The sequence below is a fragment of the Xyrauchen texanus genome, chromosome 3 (genome assembly GCF_025860055.1).
Source record: "Xyrauchen texanus isolate HMW12.3.18 chromosome 3, RBS_HiC_50CHRs, whole genome shotgun sequence".
Taxonomy (NCBI): Eukaryota; Metazoa; Chordata; class Actinopteri; order Cypriniformes; family Catostomidae; genus Xyrauchen; species Xyrauchen texanus.
This window is the reverse complement of record NC_068278.1, coordinates 31,835,929-31,846,783: the sequence shown is the minus strand read 5'-3', so window position 1 is coordinate 31,846,783 and position 10,855 is coordinate 31,835,929. Positions and strand designations below refer to the sequence as shown.

Below are 10,855 nucleotides of genomic sequence, written 5' to 3'. Positions count from 1 at the left end.
TGGAAGGAAAATAAACGCCCAGTTAGAAATCTGCTGCGTGACCGAACCGATCGACAAACCGTGCGCGGAGCCGGAGAAGGCGCAGAGATGGCGCGTGAGCCTCGCATCCCTGCTCTTTTTCACGGCGCTACTATTCGATCACCTCTGGCTCTGTGCGGGAGGCAAGCTCCGCTCCAGAGACCGGACTCACCGGAGGACGTGGAACAACGCGAGTCATTACGCCCAAGAGGGCCTACGCGATGAGGAATGTGGGGTTCTTTTAAACAATCTGACAGAAAACGGGCCGGAGTGCGTACAGGCTGACGCACCGCGCCGCGCGCCGCTGGAGTCCGCGTGCTCTACGCTTTACCGGCAGAAGAGCGGTTCGATGGGCTCCTCCTATTCTGTGCTGATGCCTACAATGTCGCCACATGCGTTTTTAGAGTACTTCCGGAATTTTAGCTTGCCATTTTGTGACGCGTTGACAATAGCGGACCTGCTGGAGAGCATGACCAGTCCGGACGGGATGAACTGCAACCTGGCCCGTGTCGTTCGTGACCTGTTCAGCGGCGGACCGGAGGACGGGGATGTGTGCAGCGCTTGTGTTCACGCTTACATTCGGCTCGACCAACACGCTCAGGAAAAATATGAGGAGTTTAACATCCTTACGCGCAAATATATGGCGGATGACTACTCCGTGCGAGCGCACACTCGCCTGTGTCAGGTGAGAATTTCTCCTTTTCTATCCCATACGCACTTTAATGTATAAAGATGTGTTACGCATTGCTGCCTGTGTGTTATTGCTTTGGTGTTATATACAGAATACATGTGAATAAGATCATGCTTGTCTGTATGTGCTGCAGGCAGTGTATAAAGCCTGGCTTTGTGCTGAATATTTTCCGGTTCCCCAGCGGCAATGTGTAAGGTGGCTCCCGTGCAAGCACTACTGTGGTGAGGTCACAGCCAACTGCCCATACATCCTTCCTGACAACGACCGCCTGCTGTATGCCGGCCTGCCCAGCTTTCTCTGTGCAGGTAAACTTCAGTCAACACAGGTAACACAGGCACAGGTTATTAGATATTTATCACACACTTTTATAAATGTCTATGTAATATGCTGGTTACCTTTGATCAAAAAGGAATTACAGTAAGTGCTTGTTAGAGGGCACAATAGTGATAGCCTACTTCATTGATCACTCTTTCTGGTGTTTGACCTAGAGTATTTCAGTTACCTGCTTAGACTCACCACAGGAGATTTTGCACATAGTATCAGTATAATTAACAACAGAACACAAGAATAACTTTGTTTTGTTCGCTCCGTTAGTAGTAAGACTGCCAGGCACAGGTAGAATAGCAGTGTCAGAAACTTGTTAAAGGGATAGTTTACCCAAAAATGAAAAATCTCACATTTACTCACCCAGATGCGTATAACTTTCTTTCTTCTGCTGAACACAAAAAAATATTTTTAGAAGAATATCTCAGCTCTATATGTCCATACAATGCAAGTGAATGGTTATTAGTTCTTTGAAGCTCCAAAAAGCAGATAAAGTCAGCAGAAACATATTCCATAAGACACCAGTGGTTGTGGTGTCTTCTGAAGCGATCCAGCAGCCTCACTGGTGATCATGATTTCAAGCTATATTACAATGCCTAAAGCGCATCTAGCATCAGAGATCTTCTATACAGAGGAAACAACGTTTGCACTATTAGCATAGGACAGGTCATACAACTAGCTTGTTACATCAGTAAGTCACGGTTGCGTATACCATACAAAAGAATGGGGAGAGCCATAAACTGACACTTACCTGTCGCAAAATCATTTGTGACTTCTCTTATAAAACCGCAATTTTATCATTGGAAACTCCTCGAATAGTTCACTCCAAAAGGATTGTATTGTGTAAAACATGTTGAAGATTAGCAGACATACGGTCAGATCATTAAGTGATTAACTGTTTCCTCACAAAATCCGTTTATTCAGCACACAGAAGTAGAGTTCGACCGATTATCGGTAATACTTTTTTTACATAATCGGCATCGGCCAATATCCAAGTATATCAAGCCGATTATTAGGCAGGCGCATCTGTGGACAGCCTAGTGTTGTTGTGGAACACATGTTTGACGCACTCCAGCAGAGTGAGCAGACCTCATCCAGTGCCTAAGGAAGGAGATAGGAGTTCCTTGGAGAATACCGTAAGGATTAAATTTTTATAACTCCTATATGTATAGGTGAAACTCGAAAAATTTGAATATCGTGCAAAAGTTCATTAATTTCAGTAATTCAACTTAAAAGGTGAAACTAATATATTATATAGACTCATTACAAGCAAAGTAAGATATTTCAAGCCTTTATTTGATATAATTTTGATGATTATGTCTTACAGCTTATGAAAACCCCAAATTCAGAATCTCAGAAAATTAGAATATTGTGAAAAGGTTCAGTATTGTAGGCTCAAAGTGTCACACTCTAATCAGCTAAACACCTGCAAAGGGTTCCTGAGCCTTTAAATGGTCTCTCAGGCTGGTTCAGTTGAATTCATAATCATGGGGAAGACTGCTGACCTGACAGTTGTGCAGAAAACCATCATTGACACCCTCCACAAGGAGGGAAAGCCTCAAAAGGTAATTGCAAAAGAAGTTGGATGTTCTCAAAGTGCTGTATCAAAGCACATTAATAGAAAGTTAAGTGGAAGGGAAAAGTGTGGAAGAAAAAGGTGCACAAGCAGCAGGGATGACCGTAGCCTGGAGAGGATTGTCAGGAAAAGGCCATTCAAATGTGTGGGGAGCTTCACAAGGAGTGGACTGAGGCTGGAGTTACTGCATCAAGAGCCACCACACACAGACGGGTCCTGGACATGGGCTTCAAATGTCAAACGTCTTACCTGGGCTAAAGAAAAAAGAACTGGTCTGTTGCTCAGTGGTCCAAAGTCCTCTTTTCTGATGAGAGCAAATTTTGCATCTCATTTGGAAACCAAGGTCCCAGAGTCTGGAGGAAGAATGGAGAGGCACACAATCCAAGATGCTTGAAGTCCAGTGTGAAGTTTCCACAGTCTGTGTTGGTTTGGGGAGCCATGTCATCGGATGGTGTTGGTCCACTGTGCTTTATTAAGTCCAGAGTCAACGCAGCCGTCTACCGGGACATTTTAGAGCACTTCATGCTTCCTTCAGCAGACAAGCTTTATGGAGATGCTGACTTCATTTTCCAGCAGGACTTGGCCTGCCCACACTGCCAAAAGTACCAAAACCTGGTTCAATGACCATGGTATTACTGTGCTTGATTGGCCAGCAAACTCGCTTGACCTGAACCCCATAGAGAATCTATGGGGCATTGCCAAGAGAAAGATGAGAGACATGAGACCAAACAATGCAGAAGAGCTGAAGGCCGCTATTGAAGCATCTTGGTCTTCCATAACACCTCAGCAGTGCCACAGGCTGATAACATCCATGCCACGCCGCATTGAGGCAGTAATTAATGCAAAAGGGGCCCAAACCAAGTACTGAGTACATATGCATGATTATACTTTTCAGAGGGCCGACATTTCTGTATTTAAAATCCTTTTTTTATTGATTTCATGTAATATTCTATTTTTCTGAGATTCTGAATTTGGGGTTTTCATAAGCTGTAAGCCATAATCATCAAAATGATATCAAATAAAGGCTTGAAATATCTTACTTTGCTTGTAATGAGTCTATATAATATATTAGTTTCACCTTTTAAGTTGAATTACTGAAATTAATGAACTTTTGCACGATATTCTAATTTTTCGAGTTTCACCTGTATAATTAAAAACTTTTGATATGTTACTGCCAACTTCAAGAAAAAACGCGACAAACGCGATAGGCGACATGATGTTCGGCTACTTTGGATATTGATAGCGTAGTTGAAGTTGCATTATCACAGCAGAAGGGTTGCTATCATGTCACAATAAGTAAGCAAGAATTTTGCAATTACAGACAGTGAATCTGAGACTTTTATTTGTTCTGTTTGTGTGTCTTACATTTGAGAGGGTTGTCACTCAATGCAGAGAAATAAGTAATAAAAAAGATACCAACGCACTATAGGCTATTGAAGGACTGGCTTTGGTAAGCTCGGACGTTATCGGTTCTGCTGTCGGTACTGGAGAAATTAAGAATATACATTTATTATTGCTATAAAGAGAAAGTTATTTTATCTCGCCAGCATTTCTATGTATAAAAATACGGACCCATTTGTCTGTGATGCAATTTAGCTATTCGCAGTCAGAGAGAGAGAGAGATCTCTCTCACGCGGTGCCACAGCGAGCACAACACGAGCCCTGCTTAATGTCACGATCCCCGGTTGTCTGCCCCATGTTTCTCTTGTCACCGTCACAAACTACAATTCCCATGATTCCCGGCCCTCATCACTGCCAGCACTTTGTTATTGTTCTCACCTGCATGTCATTTTGTCATTATCGTGTCTGTGTATTTAAACCCTGCTGTTCCTCCAGTCCTGGTCGATCGTTGTTTGTGGATGTTGGATGTTGATGTTGATGTTTTGCCCTGTTCACCCTGTTCGTGTTCCCTTGATGTTTTCATGTTTTGGTTTCATTTTCCCATCGTGGATGTTTCCTTTGTTCCTGTCTGATTTGTTTCCACTATTGATCAATAAAACCCGCATTTAGATCCGCACTCCTCGTCTGCCTCCTCCTGCTTACGTTACAGAACGATCAACCAAATATGGATCTAGCGGTTCTTCAAGCGAACTGTCGACTGCTCAGCCTCATGCAAGAGGACCGTCCTGTGGAGGGCCACATTCGCGATTTGTAGCGGACTTCCCTTGTGGTCTTCTTCAGGGCTAACCTGAACAGTTCGCTCAAGGAGTGGCTACCACCGGCGACGCGCCGCTGGACACTCCTTGAATTCGTGGAGGAGACTCTGCTGGTTTGCGGCTCGCCGTTCACTGTGGGCATCGTTGAGGAGGACCCTGCCTCTCCTCCCACAGTAGTCACCCCCCAGTCTTCCATGGCTCGTCCCTTCATGCCTGCCCCGCCTGCCAGCGAGCCCATGCCTGCCTCGGCCAACGAGCCAGCGCTGCCAGCTTCGTCCGCCCGGAGGAGGAGAGGAAAGCCGAGCGAGCCAGAGCCCACGCCTGCTACGGTCAGCGAGCCAGAGCCCACGCCTGCCACTGTCAGCGACCCAGCGTTGTCAGCAGAGGAAAGGCTTCTGCTCTCCAGCCTCCGCCTTCCATGGCTCCGTCCCCAGAACCTCCCATGACTCTGCCTTCAATGTTCTGCGAACAAATCAGCGCCAGTAGCCCCTACCGTCAGCGAGCCAGTGCCTGCAGCCCCGACCGTCAGTGAGCCAGTGCCTGTAGCCTTAAACGTCCCAGAGCCAGCCCCTGTAGCCTCGACCATCCCAGAGCCAGCGCCTGTAGCCTCGACCGTCCCAGAGCTAGCGCCTGTAGCCTCGACAGTCAGTGAGCCAGTGCCTGCAGCCCCGACCGTCAGTGAGCCAGTGCCTGCAACCCTGCCCTGCAGCCCCGACCATCAGTGAGCCAGCGCCTGTAGCCTTGACCGTCCCAGAGCCAGCGCCTGTAGCCTCGACCGTCCCTGAGCCAGCGCCTGTAGCCTCGACCATCCCAGAGCCAGCGCCTGTAGCCGCGACCGTCCCAGAGCCAGCGCATCCTGAGCCTCCCAGGGCTCCGCCTCCCGAGCCATCCCGGGCTCCGCCTCCCCGGGCTCCGCCTCCCGAGCCTTCCAGGGCTCCGCCTCCCGAGCCTCCCAGGGCTCCACCTCCCGAGCCATCCAGGGCTCCGCCTCTCGAGCCACCCAGGGCACCGCCTCTCGAGCCACCCAGGGCTCCGCCTCTCGAGCCTCCCAGGCTATAGGGCCGGTGTGCTATACATTTGGTCTGTTCTCACCCAATACCAACTGGATCACTTCAGAAGACTTTAATTAAGCCACTGGGGTCAAATGGATTACTTCTATGCTGACTTTATCTCCTTTTTGGAGCTTCAATGGTCTGCTCACCATTCAGTTGCATTGTACAGAGCTGAGATATTCTTTTAAAAATACACATCTGGGATGGCATGTGGGTGAGTAAATGATGAGAGAATTTTCATTTTTGGGTGAACTATACCTTTAACATGAACTAACAATGAATAATACTTTAACATTAACCATCATGTTGAAACACCAAGTTTCAACATATAGTAATACATTTTTAAAATCATAAGTTATATGTGTTAACACATTAGTTAATAGACTATGAACTAACAATGAACAAAATGCGCTGGTGCAACTATCAGTCTGCAGTGTTAAATTTAAGAGGATGAAAATTTTTTAATTTATTTATTTATATTTTGAATATATATTTGTTCAATGTTAGTTCATGATTCCTAAATAGAACCTTATTATAAAGTGTTATCCATCCTTTTATGTCAAATACCTCAAATGAGATATTTTAATTTAAAAGTTGAGCAATTATGGCTGTCAAAAAAATATTTATAATTCATTCGAAAGCAAATACAAAAGTAGCTGTAAAAAATGCACAAAAATCATAGAGTAATAAAACAACTGCTCTGCTAGAATATATTTGAAATAATTGGCCAATCGCTACATTAGATGATAAAAATCTCTGCTGACTACCATTACCATAGATTTTTATATAATCACTTTTAAAAGTTTTGGAGCTGTTTTCTTCACATTCAGTGTTTTGCTGAGTGTGTTTTTAGGTTTTCAAAAACACTTGCCTCTAATACAATGAATACAAATTTATGACTGCTACAGGCCACTACAGTGTCTGTAGGAGCACTAAATCTAGATAGACCTAGAATAGAAAATTATGAAATACATCAGTTGTTATTTAACATGTTGCCTAGCATCCCTTTGTTTTGAGCTCAAGCCTACAAAGGACATATAATGGAGTTCATCACCCCATTATAGTACAGGCATAATTGTGGTCACTAAATGGTTACAAATTGGTTGACCTAGAATAGAAAATTATGAAATAGATCAAATGTTAAGCAGATTACATAAACTGAGCAATTCACCACAAGACATTTTCTGCACCAACATTTCAAATATGTGGTATTTTTTGTTAATTTTGGTGGTGTTTTTGTAGTCTGGGTAAACCCAATTTTTCTCTTTCTCCTCATCAGGGTTGGAAGAAGAGTATTTTTCCAGTCAGGGTCCAGATTGCTGTGATGTCAGATGGAGTGGGTGTGACTCGGTCGTAGGGGCTGCATGTGCTTTGACACACCTCCCGGGCTCATTTTCTTTGCATAGGAGGTTATCATCAGGAGCGGTGTCATGTACAAGTCGTCTCCATGGCAGTAAATTAAAACTGTGTGTGCTTGTTCTCTTCTTAATACAAACTGTCATCTCTATAACAACTTTGCAGCATTGCAGCACTGGCTCCTTGGAGACCATAGTACCTCATGAAGACGTTCCTATGAGGGAGGAGTAAGGAACTGTAACAGTGTTTTTGTCTGCTGTTCATGAGATGATCATTTGCAAAATGCCTGGGGAAACACAGGAAGACTCACCAATGCTGTAGTGTGTCGGTGCTTGTCTTTTTTGAGGGTTAGAATATCTGGCCTGATCTGAGCCTGTGTGTGTTTATTTGAGTGTGTTTTTATCTGTTTTTCAGTGTTTGGTTGTTTTGTCAGGCCTAATCCCCACATGTTAAAACACAGTTCATTAATGACAATCTTGTTTTACTTTAGACAACATTCATGGAAACAAAAATGAATGTATAAAGAATGTGTGGACAATTCTCTAATAAAACCAACACTCTTTGACCAACACACTTTTGTGTGTGTGTGTGTGTGTGTGCGCGCGCGCGCGCGCGTGTGTGTGTGTGTGTGTGTACTTTTTCACTGAGCCAGCTTTCTGTATTTTTTAGTGGTCATGAGAATCTAAAGTTAAGGCTAGTTTGTGTGTCTCGGGACATTTGACATAGGACATACAGAAATTATACATTCTGAATTAAGAGCAGTTTCTGATGGCATTCTCAACTTTTTTGTAATTCTTTTGACAGGATTATTTTCTGTATTATGCCTGTTGTTCTGTAACCAACCCTCTTACTCTCTTTCTAAAGGCTTCCACACACTGCTCTAGCCAACACATATTAACGCCTCTCACTCTCATTAATTTTATGTAAGTCTTGATGTTTTGGGGCTGTTTAGGGGGCTTTGATAGTTACAATTTAGCAGATGCTTTTCTTCCAAAACATTAATTGGAAAAATATTGTGGGGAAAACTTCGGAAGCATTACAAACCTACTCCATGTGGATTGTCACGGGTCTACAGCCGTGGCCAAAAGTATTGGCAGTGACATACATTTTGTGTTTTGCACATTTTTCTGCTTCAGTTGTTGTGGTGTTAATTCACATTGTTTCTAGATTCTTGTGCAGAGTTATTAGATGCATTTTAAATAATTCCAAAAAATCTTAATTGGCCCAAAAATATAACTTTATAACAAAAACCCAAATTTCACAGTTTTTTTGGTCCTGGTACAAAATGACCAGCCAACATCATTTCACTAATCATATCAGCAGCACTTGGGAAAGTATGAATGAGTACTAGTCAGGTGAATTCACTCTATCATTCTGATTGGATTATAAGATCAGACTGTTTGCTATAAAAGGAGGGAAGAAGTGCTTCCAATCATTGTGTTCTAGTTTGCAATATTACCTCTAAAAAAAGACGTGCAGCCATCATCGCTTTGCATCAAAATAGCCTCACATGCAAAGAATATTGCACCTGAACGAACCATTTACTGGATCATTTAGAACTTCAAGGAGAGAGGTTCAACTGCAGTGAAGAAGGCTTCAGGACGTCCCAGAGTGTCCTCCTGAGGAATCAGCTATGGAATCATGTCACCAACAGTGCAGAGCTTGCTCAATATTGGCAGCAGGTTGTGTGAGTGCATCTGCACGCACAGTGAGGCGAAGACTTTTGGACAATGGCCTGGTGTCAAGAAGGGCAGCAAAAGCCAATTCTCTCCAAGAAAAACATCAAGGACAGACTGAAATTCTGCAGGAGGTACAAGGATTGGACAGCAGAAGACTGGTGCAAAGATATTTTCTCTGATGAAGCCCCCTTCCAACTGTTTGTGACATCTGGAATTTTGATAGTCCTGAGAAGAAAAGGTGAACACTACCATGAGTCCTGTGTTGTGCCAACAGTGAAGCATCCTGAGCCCATCCATGTGTGGGGTTGTTTTTCATCCAAGGGCTCTCTCACAATTCTGCCAAAAGCACTGCCATGAATTAAGAATGGTATTAAAACGTTCTGCAAGAGCAACTTCTCCCAACAATCAAGGAGCAATTTTGTGATGATCCGTGCCTTTTTCAGCATGACAGAGCACCATGTCACAAGGCAAGAGTGATAATGAAGTGGCTCGGAGATCATTACATTGAAATTTTGGATGCGTGGCCAGGCAACTCCCCGGATCTTAATCCCATTGACAACCTGTGGTCAATCCTCAAAAGGCGAGTGGACAAATTGAAGCCCACAAATTGTGATCAACTCCGAGCACTAATAAGGCTGAGGTTATGAAGAACAAGAGTAAACACTGTAAATATTGACTCTTGCATAAATTGAGTGTTTTTGCAAATAAAAGCCTTTAAAACTTATGAAAAGCTTATCATTGTTTTCCAGTATGCCATAGAAACATGTGAAAAAATAATCTACAAATACTGAAGCAGCAAACATTGCAAAACACAAAATTGACTGCCAATACTTTTGGCCACGGCTGTACAAACTCTCAAATAACAACAAGAAAACAAGTTTGAAAAAATTACATCAAACAGATAGGGTGGTTTTTGGGTACTTTGCATACTGGTCAGTTATCCACTTTCATAGTAAGTGGAGATATTTACTGTATTTAATTCTTCTGCTCTGACTGTCTGACTATGAAGCAGGTCAGGGAGGTAAAGAAAGAGCATTGGAGATAGATTGCCTAGAATAGTACTACGACTGCAGACACAGAGGATATAAAGAGTGCAGTGGACATGTCCGACTCTGAGGGTGAGGTATCCACAATATGATGATATTTTGTATGCAAATGTTTATTTTAATATGGTGATTTAATGTCAAAGGTATCCAATGGCATTGCATAAATTAAAGGCCAATTAAATCTTATTCAACTATTCCTAATGCTTTCATATGGATTGTTGGTAACACTTTATTTCACAGTGGCCTTGTTATACATATTACATGTAATGACTATAGTAGTAACAGTAAATTATGCATAATTACAAGCAACTAAAACAAACCCTAACCATAAACCTATAGTAAGTACATGTTGTTAATTAATATAACTTAGTACTCATGCTAGTAATTACACTGTAACAAGGAAACTAAAATAAAGTTTAAACTGATTGTTTTATACACTTAATTGCACTGTAATTACTGAAAATCTTGAGATAGTTTTAAGACCATGAACACTCATGTAGTAACTATAGTAGTAACAGAAACTGTAACTGTGTTTTCAGACCATTTCACCAAACAGCTGTTACATCAGCGAACAAAAAAATATAATATATAAAAATAATATTGATAATTTCACTTTCTTTTGATAGGGATAGAAAAAGTGTTGCCTAAAATACTCAAAAGTAATTAAATCGAATTATTAATTACCTGTAATTCAAGTAATTAATTAAAATTTGTAATCTGATTACTGACTTTACTGATTACTTAACAAAAAATTAATCACAATACTAATTACTTTTTATTTACTTTTTAAAACACTTCACAGAAATGTTTTTGTTTCTTCGCTCAACAAATTCAAAATAATGTTTATATTTCCTCGTTCATTGTCACACAAGCCATACACATACACAAAGAAATGCATGAAAAACAGATGTAGATTTAAGTATAATTCATGTTCTATTCTACATAAATATTGTTTAA

General features: G+C 42.2%; 1 protein-coding gene across 2 annotated transcripts in view; it reads left to right on the top strand.

Moving 5' to 3' along the window:
- nalf2 (NALCN channel auxiliary factor 2) overlaps positions 1-7,736 on the top strand; it is an 8,109-nt gene extending 373 nt beyond the window's left edge. Inside the window, exons 1-3 of one of the 2 annotated variants that reach the window (XM_052109359.1) lie at positions 1-703; positions 843-1,014; positions 7,097-7,736. The exon at positions 1-703 is cut by the window's left edge and continues 373 nt beyond it. In XM_052109359.1, coding sequence (XP_051965319.1) covers positions 1-703; positions 843-1,014; positions 7,097-7,404 — 1,183 coding nt within the window. In that variant the 3' untranslated portion in view covers positions 7,405-7,736. Of the gene's footprint in view, positions 704-842; positions 1,035-7,096 lie in introns of both variants that reach the window. The other variant, XM_052109369.1, reaches the window with a different exon arrangement.
- Positions 7,737-10,855: the final 3,119 nt, after the last annotated feature.